At 54.2% G+C, this 14637-nt stretch overlaps 6 protein-coding genes across 6 annotated transcripts; 4 read left to right on the top strand and 2 right to left on the bottom strand.

Moving 5' to 3' along the window:
- Nucleotides 1-486: 486 nt before the first annotated feature.
- Nucleotides 487-1700, top strand: BO66DRAFT_392545 (AP-1 complex subunit sigma). Its single transcript, XM_025647542.1, has 5 exons — nt 487-570; nt 628-661; nt 733-850; nt 957-1231; nt 1563-1700. The coding sequence occupies exons 1-5, from the start codon at nt 560-562 to the stop codon at nt 1593-1595; spliced, it is 471 nt and encodes a 156-aa protein (XP_025503169.1). The 5' UTR covers nt 487-559; the 3' UTR covers nt 1596-1700.
- A 703-nt stretch (nt 1701-2403) lies between these two features.
- BO66DRAFT_402318 (RNA polymerase III-inhibiting protein MAF1) lies at nt 2404-3465 on the top strand (the record flags this gene model as incomplete). The annotated part of the gene is made up of 2 exons (XM_025648815.1): nt 2404-2409; nt 2491-3465. The coding sequence occupies 2 exons, from the start codon at nt 2404-2406 to the stop codon at nt 3463-3465; spliced, it is 981 nt and encodes a 326-aa protein (XP_025503168.1).
- A 584-nt stretch (nt 3466-4049) lies between these two features.
- BO66DRAFT_392543 (uncharacterized protein) lies at nt 4050-6692 on the top strand. The gene is made up of 3 exons (XM_025647541.1): nt 4050-4148; nt 4326-5297; nt 5400-6692. The coding sequence occupies exons 1-3, from the start codon at nt 4092-4094 to the stop codon at nt 6657-6659; spliced, it is 2289 nt and encodes a 762-aa protein (XP_025503167.1). The 5' UTR covers nt 4050-4091; the 3' UTR covers nt 6660-6692.
- Nucleotides 6693-6904: 212 nt separating this feature from the next.
- On the top strand, nt 6905-8865 carry BO66DRAFT_392542 (COPII vesicle protein). The gene is made up of 3 exons (XM_025647540.1): nt 6905-7236; nt 7407-7991; nt 8083-8865. The coding sequence occupies exons 1-3, from the start codon at nt 7146-7148 to the stop codon at nt 8589-8591; spliced, it is 1185 nt and encodes a 394-aa protein (XP_025503166.1). The 5' UTR covers nt 6905-7145; the 3' UTR covers nt 8592-8865.
- A 73-nt stretch (nt 8866-8938) lies between these two features.
- BO66DRAFT_104843 (uncharacterized protein) lies at nt 8939-9515 on the bottom strand. Its single transcript, XM_025641783.1, has one exon. It carries the CDS (start codon nt 9381-9383, stop codon nt 8994-8996), a length of 390 nt encoding a protein of 129 aa, XP_025503165.1. The 5' UTR covers nt 9384-9515; the 3' UTR covers nt 8939-8993.
- On the bottom strand, nt 9504-14370 carry BO66DRAFT_104851 (putative protein kinase). Its single transcript, XM_025641784.1, has 4 exons — nt 14109-14370; nt 13835-14015; nt 9705-13701; nt 9504-9635 (listed from the first exon to the last, which is right to left on the bottom strand). The coding sequence occupies exons 1-4, from the start codon at nt 14215-14217 to the stop codon at nt 9624-9626; spliced, it is 4299 nt and encodes a 1432-aa protein (XP_025503164.1). The 5' UTR covers nt 14218-14370; the 3' UTR covers nt 9504-9623.
- Nucleotides 14371-14637: the final 267 nt, after the last annotated feature.

The raw sequence follows: 14637 nt of genomic DNA, 5'->3' as shown, positions 1-14637 counted from the left end.
TTATCGAGATTGTACTGATTATTAGTAGGTAGTCATGATGACGATACAGTATCTGGGGAGCCTTAAGTGTCTAGGGTATAGGCTCCCTACTTGCTTCATAAACACAATAATTTAACCAATCAGCCTAAGACAATACACAGTTGTATTATTACTCCGTACATTATGCTATCAGCTGAGATCCTGTCTTCCACCAACTGATTCCCAATTGTGAAAGAGTCTCGATTGGGGAGGGAGCTGGCTCGGGTCGATTGATGCATGCATCGTTGACCAAGTCAGCCATCGCTCAATAGTGTCTCAATAGCAAATCGCCCTGTCATTTAATGTATTGTCTTCTATCTATTCGAGAGTGTCTACTGCGAATTCCTCGAGCAGTCACAACAATAAGGGCAAGCAAGCAACGGCGGGGCACCGGTGCGGCCCGTGCAAGAATTTCTCCAGAGGCGGCGGAACATCCCTCTACCTTCCACCTCCTCGTGGCCTTTCTTACCCCGATCTCAGCTCCTCTCTTCTTCCCCTTCCCATACCTCCTCCCAACCTCAACTTCTCAATCTAACGAACAATGGCAATCCAGTGAGATTGACCCAAGTCGCTTCTCTTCGGAAAGGCCGCTAACCATGTTCCCCCCAGCTACCTGATCCTCCTGTCGCGGCAAGGCAAAGTGGTTCGTGGCCCACCCAACTTTTGACCTGGCTGGAATCGCGGACTAATCGAAACAAATTTCCCACTCCCCAGCGCCTTGCCAAATGGTTCACAACTCTCTCCCCCAAGGAGAAGGCCAAGATCATCAAGGATGTGACCCAGCTGGTTCTGTCGCGTCGCACCCGCATGTGCAATTTCCTCGAATACAAAGGTTTGTCGTCATCGCATCCAAGCCCCCCCTCCTTTTTTCCCAGCCACACCACCCCGCAGCTCCGAATTCTGACATGGGGACTTCGTCTCTCTCTTTCTCTTAACAGATACCAAAGTCGTCTACCGTCGCTATGCCTCCCTTTTCTTCATCGCCGGCTGCGCATCCACCGATAACGAGTTGATCACCCTCGAGGTCGTGCACCGCTACGTCGAGCAGATGGACAAGTACTACGGCAATGTCTGTGAACTGGACATCATCTTCAACTTCCAGAAAGCATACTTCATCCTGGACGAGCTGCTGCTAGCAGGCGAGATGCAGGAGAGTAGCAAGAAGAATGTTCTCCGGTGTATCAGTCAACAGGACAGCTTGGAAGATATGGAGGTACGTTGATGCTAGTGTTCTGGTTCTAATTCCTGTCCCCTTTCCCATCGGGCGGGGAAGTGAGAAGGAGATGTAGAGCTGGAAGGTATCATAACCTTTCAGCTTCATCTCATGAAACCTGCTCTGCAGTCATGATCGTCTTCAATCCGTTCCCCGGTCCCGGTGCCCCTTTTCGCTAAGCCATGCCATAACTCGGGTTGCCCATCGCCGTTGCATCCTCTCTTCCTATTCATACCCCCTCGCAAAATCCCACACCCGCCCTCTTGTTTCCGCTACACTGGTCTCCCACTCCAGGTCGCCATCTCTTATGCATGCTAATACCCCCCCTCAGGTCGAGGAAGATGTGGTTACGAAGATCATGTAGAAGCTTCTCAGGCAGTCAAGCGTTTCCGTGTTTCTCTTGTTTGGGATAATCATGATTTTCTGGGCCCCGGGGGCCAGCTCTGTTGGCGTTGGACGTACTATAGGCGTTGTGTTCTACTGTTGCGACCTGTTTCCTTGTCTTTTTTTCCATTTTTTCCGACTAATTTAATACCACCCAATTGACACTTCTGTGCTCGTCTTTCAGGAATCCAAGGAAGTGCTCGGCCACCTTTCCCAAGAAGGGTTGATCTGAAAGACAGGAAAGTCGAGCAAGTCTGGTTTGGCCAGTCTGGGGCAATCCGTGGTTCAGCCGCAAGACCCGTGAGGAAAGTGCGTGATATCACTGGCCGCACTGCCTCCTCCACGTGACCGGGGCCTTCCCCCTCCGGGGAACAACGCGACACCCCGGCCAGGCGATCCCCCCCCCAAGTGCCGTATCATTGCGACACCTCTCATCCCCCATTCCTCCATCTCTTTCGTTATTTCATCTTTTCTCCACGGCTATGCCAATTTGGCCTACAATTTCTGCCTATTAATCGCCAGATTTTCCACTTCACACCCTGCCAGCGTAGCTTGGGTACCACCTGCCAGCTCACTGCCCTTATCGCTGCTTGCGTGACGTCTCAGGAGACAAAGAACCAACCAACAAACGCATCGTGATTCCGAATAGTTGAGGAATTCACCTTATTTCTACTGTCGCAATCGGTGCTCTTCAGTCACATTGATACACCATTCTCTCTCTTTCCATCCCATCGCCTTTTATCGTGATTCTTATCTACGTCATCCGCTCACCGCATATCTGGCCCCAGATGAAGGTACGACATTGGTGCCTGCCGTGCCATGCAACACGCTCGCTACGGAATATTGGTCGCTAACCAAGCTCTCTGTCTGAATAGTTCCTTCCTTTGCCCGAACTTGAGGACGTGACGAGCTCGCTGAATTTCGACACCGCCGACTGTCATATCGTTGGTGGCTGTGACCTATATACCACCAAGGCCGCCCGAGCGGATCGGAAGTTGTACAGGAATATTGAGCAATCTTTGGAGTCCCAATATGAATCCGTGCTTCGCCTGTCGGCTTCGTTGTCGCCGCCAAATGCATCCGACGCGGCCGCGTCGCTCAATCTGTCCCGCTCCAGTCCCTTTGGCCCCCTGAGCGATCACTCCAGCCGTCGAACCTTTGCATACTTGATCGCAACATTAAATGCCAGCCATCCCGATTATGACTTCTCACATGTATTGCGCCCGTCTGATTTCCACCGCGAGCGCAATCTCAAGAGGGTCATGAACACGATCGACTCCACATTGTTCAACTTGCGACCGCGCGAAGCCATTGACCTGACACCCCCATCGCCTGTGACCGTCTCTGGATCATACAACGCGGGTGCATCTGCTACATGGGGACCGAAAATGTGGGGAGTCATTAATGAGCATATGTCGCTGAAAGAGTGCTCATTGTATTCCTACTCGCCGGAGGAGGATCCGTCGGACGCCGATGACGGAGCGATCTGGAGTCTCCACTATTTCTTCTTCAACCGGCTTCGCAAGCGGGTCTGCTATCTTTATCTCCGAGCTATCCCGATCCTGAGTCATACTCCCAGTGAGGGAGTGGCTACGCCTACGACGAAGCGCACATATGATGACGGATACTTGACCCCCGAACTCAGCTCTAGCAAGCGGGCTCGCTATTGGCTGGGCGAAGGCGTCGAGCTCGACAGTGAAAGTGACGAGGAGGATCTTTCGAAGTCGCATCATGCTGGAGACGAGTACGATCCATATGTGCTCAGTGACGAGGAGTTCCGATCCCGGTCCGGTAGTAAAGGGACCGTTCGGGCGATGAGCGAGGAAATCGCCGACTCGATGGAAGTCTGATCGTGCTTTGCTGATTTTGACCGCACTTCCGCAGCCTTTCGCGCTGCTTCTGATTCTTCAACCTTGAACATGTTCGGCTTGCCACTCGATTCTCTTCCACTATGTTCGGCCAATCGCGTTTTGTGTATTTCGGCGTTTTTTTTGTTACTGCATTCAACCTGCATTTACATAGGCTAGGGGCGTTATAACTGGCGAAGGAACGGATCTGGCCCCTAATATTTTGCGAACGGCCGTTATGATGATGACAACGATCAGGCACTGCGTGGCCCGGCGCGGCGCGAAGGGCAGGCTCCACGCCGGCATTCCTATGGTCTTAATGTTCAGTTCGTGTATCTAATATAAATTGACTTGCGTTGACAGGGAGAGTTTCTGTCTGGTTGTATTCTGTGGTGTGAGTATGAGTTACGAACAGGGATCAAATCGGTCTTCACCAAGAACTTGTAACTATAGTACAGTACAGTCGATGCTTAGACTGTAGAATGAACGGCAGCCCGACCCCAAGTGGTCCGTGCGCGGGCAAGCTGTCCGTTCCGAACAACATTCATCATATCCACTATCATTCTCGTCCTCCCCTCCCTTCGATACCTACACCCACACTCCTCTCCAGACCCATCCTGTGCTCCATCATGGCCGGCGACGAGGAGCGCATCAAAGCTGAAAAGCTGGCGGCCGCCAAGAAAAGGGTATGTTATGTGCTCCTTGCGATATCATCAACGATGGCCGTTCTCCGCGGAGGATGTGGTCCCCGTCCAACCGCGCCCGCAGTTCATGTCTAGACCAACCCCCCTAACGATCGGTCTACTACAATTTGACTTTGTGGATACCATTTACATGTGCTGATTCTTTTGGGTCGGGGATAGGTTGCTCAGCTACAGAAGCAGAAGAAAAAAGCCAACAAGAAAGCTGCGGGTAGCTCCGATTCTTCGAAAGCCGCGGCGCCCGAGACCCCTGCCGGCGCCGCCGCCGCTGAACCCTCGCCGGCTGATGATGCTGTACCGATGCCGGTGATAGCATCGGATACCCCGGTGGTGGTGGCAGAGGGAGCAGAAGCGCAGTCTGTTGGTGATACCGCCGGCGCCGCCGTCGACGCTGCTGCTACACCTGTTGAGATTGGGGGAGTACCTCAACCTGAAGTAGAAGCAGTAGCTGCGGAGACGTTACCCGCGACCGAGGAATCAGAAGAGCCTACCACTACGATTGAAGAACCGAAGGAACCCATACCAGAGGAGCAGGAGGAGACAAAAGAGGCAGCAGCAGAACACGAAGATGGAGGCGTAGCACCGCAACCCGAAGAACAACCGCCCGCCGCCGCAGAATTCCCTCAAGCATCCCCCACCGCCACCGAACCCATGCCCGACGCGCCCATCACGATGTCGCCGGATAGCGAAGAAGCGCCGGCCTCTGTGCCCGGGACGACCCGACTCGATGCCCCGCCGACTCGTCCCGCCGGCCACGGTCGCCAGCCCTCGTTGTCGATTCAGTCGAAGATGCGGTCGTCGTCCTTCCGGAAGGGGTCGGTGTCGCAGGGTTCGCTGTCGCCGTCGCCGTCCGCGCCTGTTGGAGGAGGCGGGGGCATGCTCAAGTCGCCTTCGTTGCCGCCTTTGAGTGCGGATGGCGAGGCGGTGCAGGAGGTGTACCGGAAGCAGTCGGCGCGGATTGAGGAGCTGGAGCGGGAGAATAAACGGTTGGAGAAGGAGCGGGAGGAGGCGACGGGCCGGTGGAAGAAGTCGGAGGATCAGCTGGAGGATCTGCGGGAGGCGAGTGTGGATGCTGAGGAGTTGAAGGAGAAGTTGGGGAGGGCGGAGGAGAAGGCCGCGGAGATTGAGGAGTTGGTGAGTTACTTTTCTTTTCTTTTTTCCTTCTCTGGTTCATGGTAGTCGGACTGGGATTGGAATCGATCGAGGCTAATTATGTGGGGGTTTGTGTCTACTTAGAAAGCGGAGATTGCTTCGCTGCAGAGACAGAACTCGCACCTGCAAACACGAACGCACCGCAACAACGCCAGTGTGTCCGCCCCGGGACAGTCCGAGTCGCCGCCGGCGGATCTGGTGAAACAAATCGAGTCTAAGGCCGCGACGATCGAGGCGATGGAGCTGGAGATCTCGAACCTGCGCGCGCAGCTCTCGTCGCAGACGACCTCGAGCAGCGCGCATGAGGCCCAGATCGCGGCGCTGGAGGAGAAGCTCGCGACTGGTGAGACCGCGCTGGAGAAGTCTCAGCGCGAGCTGGCGGACACCAAGGCGGCCTTGACTCGTGCCTCGGAGAAGGCGGTCAAAGAGGGCGTCGACAAGACTTCCAGCGAGACTCTGATCAAGAGCCTCCAACGGGAGGTAGAAGAGCTGAAGCAGGAAAAGGCCGACGCGGAGAAGAAGATCGAGACCCTGGAGAAGAAGCTCGAAGCCATGGGCAACCTGCACCGCGAATCCGAATCCCGTCATCAAGCACGACTGCGCGAGAGCGAGAAGGTGGAGAAGGAGGCCGCGGTCCTGCGCAAGCGACTCGCGACCGTGGAGAACGAGAACCTCCGCCTGAAGGAGGAGCAGGAGACCCTTCGCAAGCGCGAGGCCGGCGGGGCCGATGACGATGCTCTCGACGAACTCGAGGACGAGGAACGCTCTCGACTGCAGCGGCGGATCCGTGACCTGGAAGGTGAGGTCTTCGATCTTCGCCGCGGTGTATGGCAGGAGAAGCGCGAGGAGCTCGCCGGCGGAGCCGATTATCACCCCTCCTTCAGCGGGGACCCCGACTCGGCAACTGCTGCGGCGGCGAATACCTTTGACGACGTCGACTTGACCGGCGGCTCTTCTGCCGACCACGCTCGCCGCCGCAGCATGGCCCAGAGCAAATCCCACGGGCAGCACTCATCCTTCTCGACTGTGCTTAGCAGTGGGATCGCCGCGTTCACGGGCGGGAACACTTTCTACGGGAACCGAGGCCGCGCCTCATCGAACCAGCAGCCCGCTGGCACACGGGGTAGCTTGGAGCTTCTGTCGGAAGAGAACCTGGATGATGAATTCGACGAGGCGGAGTTTGCGCGTGCGCAGGCAGAAGAAGAGGCTCGCAAGCGGGTGGAATGGGTGCGCGAGATCAAGAGGAAGCTCAGGGACTGGCATGGTTGGCGGTTGGATTTGGTGGACAGTCGGGCTGGTGCCGAGGGCGCCGGTGTCGGGATGGGAGAGATTTTCGAGATTTAAAGAGGTCTACGTGCAGATACATGCAGACTATCAATTATACCATTGTGTTACTTTTGTTGATGGCTTACCACATTGTCAGTAAGAGTTAAGAGTGGGAGGATAGCTACCAGAGCGAGCTGGAAGTAGTGAGTGTACGAGCAGGTATTTGGGAGTAACCCTTTCCAGTAAGGTGATTTGAGGCGTGTTATCGATAAGCGCGGCGGCGGTGCTCCACGCAGGATTGCGGAGTTGCACCGCGCAATTCGGCCTACTTGGCCTTTCTTCCATCATCTTTCCCCATTTCATTGTTTCGTCCCTCCTTTTCCCCCCTCTCTTCCCGACTTTTCTTAACAGCCATCTGCCCTGGAGAGCGAAGGGCTTGGTTCCACTGTCGCTCTCTTTTTGCTCTTGGTGTCTGCTGATTTAATGCCTTAACCGGGTAACCTTCGCCCTTGTTTGTCCATTGACGGGAGTGTGTGTGTGTCTCCGACACGGCAACTTTTCGTGATGAATGGGTTCGGCGATCACGGCCTCAATGAGGATGCGTTCAGCGAGAAGTCTCAGCTGCAGGGCGGCTTGAAGACGTTTGATGCTTTTCGTGAGTTGTCACTGTCTGATTCAGCTTGTCCCCATAAACCAGATACCCGTGGAGCTAGCTAGCCAGCCAGCCATCCAGCGACCCCATGCGCAACCCCCCATCTCCAAATCACCCATCCACATCCACACACAAACACAACCACTAACTCAAACCCCCCTCCCGCCTCACAGCCAAAACCAAAACCTCATACACGGCCCCCTCGCGCCGCGGCGGCCAATGGACGGTCCTGATCCTCCTCATCTGCACGGTGTTTTCCGTGTCGGAGTTCCGAACCTGGCTCCGGGGCACGGAGACCCACCAATTCAGCGTGGAGAAGGGGGTGTCGCACGACCTGCAGCTGAACCTGGATATCGTCGTGCGCATGCCCTGCGACACGCTGCACGTCAACATCCAAGACGCCTCGGGCGACCGCATCCTGGCCGGGGAGCTGCTGCAGCGCGAGCGCACCAGCTGGCAGCTGTGGACGGACAAGCGCAACCGCGCGTCCGCGCACGAGTACCAGACGCTGAGCCAGGAGGAGCCCGACCGGCTGGCGGCGCAGGAGGCGGACGCGCACGTCCACCACGTGCTGGGCGAGGTGCGCCGCAATCCCCGGAGAAAGTTCCCCAAGGGCCCGCGCCTGCGGAAGGGGGACAGCGTCGACTCGTGTCGGATCTTCGGCAGTCTGGAGGGGAATAAAGTGCAGGGGGATTTCCACATCACGGCGCGCGGCCACGGGTATCATGATGCGCAGGGGGCGCATTTGGATCATAATGGTGCGTGTTCCCCCCCCCCTCCCCTTTTTCCTCACTCCCAGAAAAAAAAAAAAAAACCCGCAGTGGGGATCCAGGACTTAATAAGAAGCAGTCTTCAATTTCACCCACATGATCACCGAACTCTCCTTCGGCCCGCACTACCCGACCCTCCTCAACCCGCTCGACAAGACCATCGCCGCCACCGAGCACCACTACTACAAGTACCAGTACTTCCTCTCCGTCGTCCCCACCATCTACTCCAAGGGCACCGCCGCCCTCCAGGAGATCTACACCGACCCGCAGCACGCCCGCACCAACAGGAACCTGGTCATCACCAACCAGTACGCCGCCACCAGCTCCGCCGACGTGCTGCCCGAAAGCCCCTACTTCATCCCGGGAATCTTCTTCAAGTACAACATCGAGCCCATCCTGCTGTTGGTCAGCGAGGAGCGCTCCAGCTTCCTGGCCCTGCTCATGCGCCTCGTCAACACCGTCTCCGGCGTCATGGTCACCGGCGGCTGGCTGTATCAGATGGCCGGCTGGGCGGGCCAGTTGCTCCGCCGGCGGCGGCGGGAGAAGTCCGAGGGGATGCTGAATGGGAGGCATTTTGCCGAGGATTGAATCTGGTTTCCTGATCGCACTGTGTCGAAGGAGCGTTTGGTTTTATATGCTAGCTAAGAACCCGGAATTGAAATTCGGTATACATATCGAAACTCGGCTGAAAATGAAATTTATCTTGCCGCTAGTCTTCGAATGATTTGTCATATTCGTCATCCTTTGTCTTTGTCAGAGGGTTGCGATTCGTTGGTCCGATCGGAATAACTTCTGCATTGACTCCAAGACAGATGTGGCTCGAGGTCCAGTGTTGCTCTCGAAAATGCACGCTTATCATGACAGCCAGACCCAAACAGCAGCATGAACAAACTACATACATGTAAACGAAGATCTCATGCTCGAAGTAGTATACAGAAGAACCAGTCACAAGGTGGTCGTATAATGGTACTGTAGTAGCAATTGTCTAAGTCATAACATCTCGCTCCAGTCACACCTTCCGAACACTGCAGGAAGCACTCCGTAAAAAGCAAGACAGAACCACGGGTGTACAATTCCGGGTATCGATCCTCGAGATTCTCTTCGAGATAAAGATAAATAAATATACAGGTTGGGGAAGGGGCGTTCAGCTGTCCAATAAAAGTCTTCATCCCACCCAACAAACACCCAAGGGTCATCACAGACAATAAAAAAAGAGAGACATATGAAAAGTGTAGGAGAAGAAAAAAATGCTGACATATGCATGCAAAGATTTTGACAACAAGAAAGAATAAGAGGGGCCCTCAAGGTCATGACGAATACCACACAAACGAGAAACAAACATGCTTGAAAGAGAACTTTGCAACAAATCTGAAAGGTCATGGTCGAAAAGCATGCACATGCTCGATTAAGGGTATAAGGTAAAAAAACTCTTGGTCCGTTCGCTTCCTCTTCTCTTGGGCGGGCCTCGAACAAAGTTTCAAAATCTCAATCATGACGAACGGGGACACATGTGTCGGAGCCCGTTTATGCAACCTTGGTAATCAAACAATTATTATTACAGATATGCAAAGAAGCGAGGCAGAAAGGGGAAGGAAAAAGATCTAGATGAAATTGCCTGCTTCACTTGGTCCTCTATGAACTGAGTTAGTCGCCATCCTGAGAGATGTTTGGTGTTTCACAATGAAAGATCGATCCACTTACCAGGCTGGTCACAGCCGCCGCTGTTGCGAGATCAGGCTTACCACTGATACTTCTAGCCGCAACACGGGGTAAAGCGGACCCAGGAGTGCCTGTGCTAATACTCGTGTTCCGCTTGGCGGGCGTCGACGGTGGAATTCCGCTCACAGTCGAGTGACGCTTGCCAGCGGGCTTGACCGGGGAGGTGCCCGAGGCGTCTCGAGTGCGGGCGAGAGTGCCGCCTTTCAGGCCGGCCACAGGTGGCTCTGGAAGAGGACGCCCTAGGGACGGGTTGGAAGAGATCACCCGCTTGGCTGGAGAATTGTTCGTCAAAGTATATTGCCTCGGACGCGAAGCCAGCTTGATACCAGTGATGAACTCGTGACGAAGCGCGTCTTGAGGACTCATCCGACGAGCGGGATCCCACCGAAGGCAGCGGGCTATGAAGTCAAGGAAGGCTTCATCGTCACACTTCAGGACCTGCCGGAGCTCCTTGGAGCTGGGACGACGCCTTCGGCCCTTCGAAGAAACCGTAAGCCTCGGTTTGCCCAACGAGTCAAAGAACAGCTTCTTGCGAGTACTCTTCTCGATCAGATGCTTCTCCGGAGGTCCGAACACCTCCATTATGCAGGCAAGCTGTTCCTGCTCATTTTCGCCTGGGAAGATAGGGTAGCCAGTAAACAGCTCGGCAAGGATGCACCCTACACTCCACATGTCAATGGGCATACCGTATGACATGCCAAGAATGACTTCGGGAGAACGGTAGAATCGACTCTGGATATATGTATACACTTTCTCATTCTCGAAGCAACTGGAGCCGAAATCGATGACCCGAATGTCAGAGCTCAATGGGTGACACAGCAAGATGTTCTCCGGCTTCAGATCACAATGAATGACCTTCTTCGCCTGCAATAGCACCAAAGTGTTCAGCATTTGTTTAGTGAAGCGGCGGATGAGCTTGAGAGAGAAGCCCTTGAAATCGTGAGCTTTGATGAATTCGTACAAATTCATTCCCAACAACTCGGTGGAGATGCAAAGATGGCCACGGAAATAAAAGCTTTGGGTGAAATTGACCACGTTATGCCGACGCTGAGGGTCCCACTCCTTCAGTTTCTGAAGAAGGTTGACTTCGATCAAGGCTTGCTGGTGGAATCGTTTCTTATTGCGGATGATCTTGACTGCAACAAGACCTCCCGTTTTGTGGTCAATGCATCGCACTACCTGACCAAAGCTTCCTTTACCGAGAACATCGATCACTTCATAGCGGTATGCCAGATGATCCCCAATGACGATATTGTAGTCGCCGCGGTCGTCGTCGTAGCCAAAATTCGCTTGGACGGATAGATCACCAACGTGTTTCTTGGCATTTTGGGTGCCACAGAAATAGACATCTTTGAAGTCGATGATCTCTCCTCGCTCGAAAATATTCAAGTTTGCGATCCTTAGGGCCTGCGCTGGGCTCACACGCTCCTTGGGACTAGCTTTGCGACGCAGATCATCCAGATTCTTGGCGGCCGTCTCAAAGTCTTTGCGTTTACTGCCAAGTTTGCGCATCTCTTCGTCAGCAACACGAATATCGGGGTCAACTTTGGGATCGCTGGTAGGCGGGGGAGCTGGAGTAGAAGCCACGCTGGACTTAGCCGAACTGATGATTCTGTGAACCGGCGAAAAGATTGAGCTTGCAGTTCGATGCTGAGGAACGGGAGGGTCACTGTCATTGGAGTCATTGGATGGGCTCGGTTCCAAGGCAAGACTCTGCTCACTGCTGAAGCTAGGCTTCCTCAGTGTCTGGCCAGAGGCTTTCGAGACAGATGCTTGCCGTCGGGACTTGAGATAGCTTGGTTTAAGCGTGGGGCTGGAAGTCTTGATAGTAGTGAGGTTGTTCCAAGTCGAGGATGTGGGAATCTTCGGGGGTGGCATTGGGTCATGTTTGACGGGATCGCTGCTGGCTTCAACTCCTGTCTGATTCTTAGAGCTGCTTCGCTTCCGAGTCATTGTGATCTTGTTGCGAAGGGATGAGCTCGATATACTGTTATTGTCCGGGTCGGAGGGCGTTGAGAGCTGACTGATCGTCTCCGCGTTCGATGAGAAAGCAGAAGACTGTGTTTGAGGTCGAGGACCTGTCATTTTGTACGACTGAACCGCTTTGGGCGAATAGTCGTCACTGCCTTTCTGCTTCAAGTTCGTATGTTCACTGTTGCTTTTCGGAAGGCTATATGCAACATAAGGCGACACCGTCCTTGCATTAGTCGGCGTGTTGTCGAACCCTGCAAGAGCACTGGAGCCGCTCACAGTTCGCAAGGCTGAGGCAGTTGATGAAGTACTCAGCGCAAAATGTGAAGTGCTGCTTCTCGCTTGTGTAACTGCCAAAAGATCATCATCCTCGACTGTCGAGAAAAAGTTGGCCTTCGAGGCAGTCAGGGGAGTACTCGGTGTCTTGGATGCGATCTGAGCGGATGGCGTGTGAACTGCCAGATCATCTTCACGATCTCTCAATGCCTCGATCTTGGTTGTCATGGGTGTGCCAAGGGGAAGCAGATTCAAAGGTGGTAGTTTGAGAGGTTGAAGATTCCTTTTCCCAAGAAGCGCGGAGGTTCTAGGCTTGGCTTCAGGAGTCTTCATCGCGCGTCCTTCTCTTGTCTTGGGGGCGTCCTCCGTTGAAATAGTCGCGGTCAGGTTGTTATCCGGTTCTGACTCCAATTTAGGTTTGGAGCCTGTTTCCATGTTTAAGCTTGGCTTGCGCGGAGTGACATAATTCGGCGGCTCAAAATCACCCTTAGGGGATTCATAGGCTTTCGGGATCGCAGGAACAGGTGGGACCTCCTCATCAGGCGGGTTCGGTTCGGAGCGGGTCTTGGGAGTAGGTAATCGGGACGTTGACGAGCTGTGAGATAGGCGGTTTTGCAATGAGCCAGCTGAGTTTCTTACGGAATTGTAGGTTGTGGTTGATGAGAGCGACAGGCCGGAACTGTACGACTTGCGATTCGGGTCAGGGGTGGTTCGGTTTGAGGACGGAGTAACGCTCTTTCGAGGTATATGCGACGGCGATTGCGCGGACGAGCGAGGTCGGACAGGCATGGGCTCTGTTTGGGTCGGAGGGGTAAAGGGCGTAGGGTGCGCCGAAGGAGCTGTTGACATACGTTTAGCCCGACGAGCATCGGTAGGGCTTATGGTACGGGCTCCAAGACCATGTACATGTGGCGGCATGACCGAGACTCTTTTGCAGGACGAGGCTGGAGTATTGGGAGCGGCTGCCGCGTTTTTAACTGGTGTTCGAACTGCATTAGTCGATGATGACCGAGAATATTCTGCTGGGCCAGACGCTGTCAAGTATTTCTCGTGGAGCTCTCGCAACGGTGGCTGAAGCGACTTTGCCTTGATACTCCGCGCGTTGCTGGAAAGCTTCGTACCTTCGGTTCGACCGAGATCGAATTGCTGCGTGCGGGGACGGAGATAGCTGGTCTGCTCTGTACGAGTGGTATCCGCGCTCGCTTTCCTCGCAGACAGGCTCTGTCGTCTCCCGGTCACGGTGGATGGCAATGAGACCGGGCCTATGGACTTCCTCGGGGCACGCGAAGCTGTACCATTCGGGCCCGCTTGTTGAGCAAGGCTTTGGCGACGATTACGACCTGTCGTAGTAGAAGTCGCTGATGGACGAGATGATACCGATTCGCTGGACGAATTAACCACGCTTTTCCGCCGGATAGAATTGCTCCTGGAGCGTGTACCCTCCCCATTGGTACTGCCATTCGTCCAACCGGGCTCATACCCCGAACCAGTGTTTCCAGGCACGGGGAAGTACTTCAGCTGCGATTCTCCCACAATACTATTCTGCATGTCATCGAAGTTGACCGAGGAAAGGAACTCGGTACTTTGGGAGGGCATTTGATTGTAGTCTGGCTTCGCTAAATTTCCGACACTGGTAGATCGTAGGCTAATGCGGGAATTGTTGCTCTGCGTTGAGTCATTTGTGGAATCGATCGAGGAGTTTCCGGAGTGGAAGAACGAGCCGGGTGTATTGCTACATGTTGTTCAAATTAGTATCAACATGCGTGATCGGAAATCTTAAAGCTGGAGGCCAAAGGTTTCACAATTGAAGTTAAAATAGCGGGAATGTGGGGGGAGAGGCAACAGAGAGCTTGAGGCGATTATACCTTGTTCGTGAAGGATCCTGCGGTCGTGGGCCTTGCGGCGCTTTCTGATCGCGAATAGACAACCTCCTCCGGTTCATTACACTTGTTCGGGTTGCGGCAATGGATTTGGACGAGTGGGACGAAGCTTCGGAAAGGAAAGAGGTCGAAGAGTGCTTTTGCAACCGTCTGCGCGTGGGTCCTTCTGTTCAAGCGAGTGACAATGGGTTAGCCGTGGTCAACAAAGAACCACCTGCAAGCGATAACGACAATTCCGATCTTGGTCAAGCATTTTTACCTTCTGAACATGAGCCGTCATTTCTAGAAGGGCTCGAAGACCTCGATTGGACTTTGCGCAAGTGCCCCTTTCCTGGAGTGTCTTGAGAAGATGGATTTTCCGGCATCATCCTCGAACTGCGACCGGGAGAGCTCCGGACGACAGGTAGGTAGATCAACCGGAGGCGAGAGGTTGGGGAAACGAGTTAGCGGGGGGATGCAAGGGCAAGCCCAATCGCAATGGCATTCAGGAGTAGAAGGCGAATGTTATTTAATTTTTTTTTCGGTGTCCAAACCAAGCAGAACCCTGATCAACACCGTCGCGCGACCCATCAACGGTTGCTACCGGTCCATTGCGGGGGTCAAGAACAGCGGTGTCTGCTGCGGGCTGGGCGACGAAGGAATCTGGTAATCGATTAGATCGAGTCGAAACCACAGATGAAAGCTCTGTCTGCGAAAGCCGTTCTGGGGGCCCCTTTTCGGGCAAAAATCCCAAAGAAAAGATGGGTGATGTTCTGCAGAGAAGAAACTCTGCCTGGGGCAGCAGTAGG

This window comes from Aspergillus aculeatinus (genome assembly GCF_003184765.1).
Source record: "Aspergillus aculeatinus CBS 121060 unplaced genomic scaffold BO66scaffold_29, whole genome shotgun sequence".
NCBI classification, from domain to species: domain Eukaryota; kingdom Fungi; phylum Ascomycota; class Eurotiomycetes; order Eurotiales; family Aspergillaceae; genus Aspergillus; species Aspergillus aculeatinus.
This window is presented reverse-complemented; position numbering and strand designations above follow the sequence as displayed.

Bases quoted from the DNA above. Each gene is read 5' to 3' on its own strand.
- BO66DRAFT_392545 (XM_025647542.1), top strand. The intron at 851-956 runs GTTTGTCGTCAT...TTCTCTTAACAG, and splicing joins CAATTTCCTCGAATACAAAG to ATACCAAAGTCGTCTACCGT. The intron at 1,232-1,562 runs GTACGTTGATGC...ACCCCCCCTCAG, and splicing joins ACAGCTTGGAAGATATGGAG to GTCGAGGAAGATGTGGTTAC.
- BO66DRAFT_392543 (XM_025647541.1), top strand. From the start codon at position 4,092: ATGGCCGGCGACGAGGAGCGCATCAAAGCTGAAAAGCTGGCGGCCGCC. The intron at 4,149-4,325 runs GTATGTTATGTG...GGTCGGGGATAG, and splicing joins TGGCGGCCGCCAAGAAAAGG to GTTGCTCAGCTACAGAAGCA. The intron at 5,298-5,399 runs GTGAGTTACTTT...GTGTCTACTTAG, and splicing joins CCGCGGAGATTGAGGAGTTG to AAAGCGGAGATTGCTTCGCT.
- BO66DRAFT_392542 (XM_025647540.1), top strand. From the start codon at position 7,146: ATGAATGGGTTCGGCGATCACGGCCTCAATGAGGATGCGTTCAGCGAG. The intron at 7,237-7,406 runs GTGAGTTGTCAC...CCCGCCTCACAG, and splicing joins GAAGACGTTTGATGCTTTTC to CCAAAACCAAAACCTCATAC. The intron at 7,992-8,082 runs GTGCGTGTTCCC...AATAAGAAGCAG, and splicing joins GGCGCATTTGGATCATAATG to TCTTCAATTTCACCCACATG.
- BO66DRAFT_104843 (XM_025641783.1), bottom strand. From the start codon at position 9,383: ATGACCTTTCAGATTTGTTGCAAAGTTCTCTTTCAAGCATGTTTGTTT.
- BO66DRAFT_104851 (XM_025641784.1), bottom strand. From the start codon at position 14,217: ATGATGCCGGAAAATCCATCTTCTCAAGACACTCCAGGAAAGGGGCAC. The intron at 14,016-14,108 runs GTAAAAATGCTT...TCGCTTGAACAG, and splicing joins TGACGGCTCATGTTCAGAAG to AAGGACCCACGCGCAGACGG. The intron at 13,702-13,834 runs GTATAATCGCCT...AACAACATGTAG, and splicing joins CAGGATCCTTCACGAACAAG to CAATACACCCGGCTCGTTCT.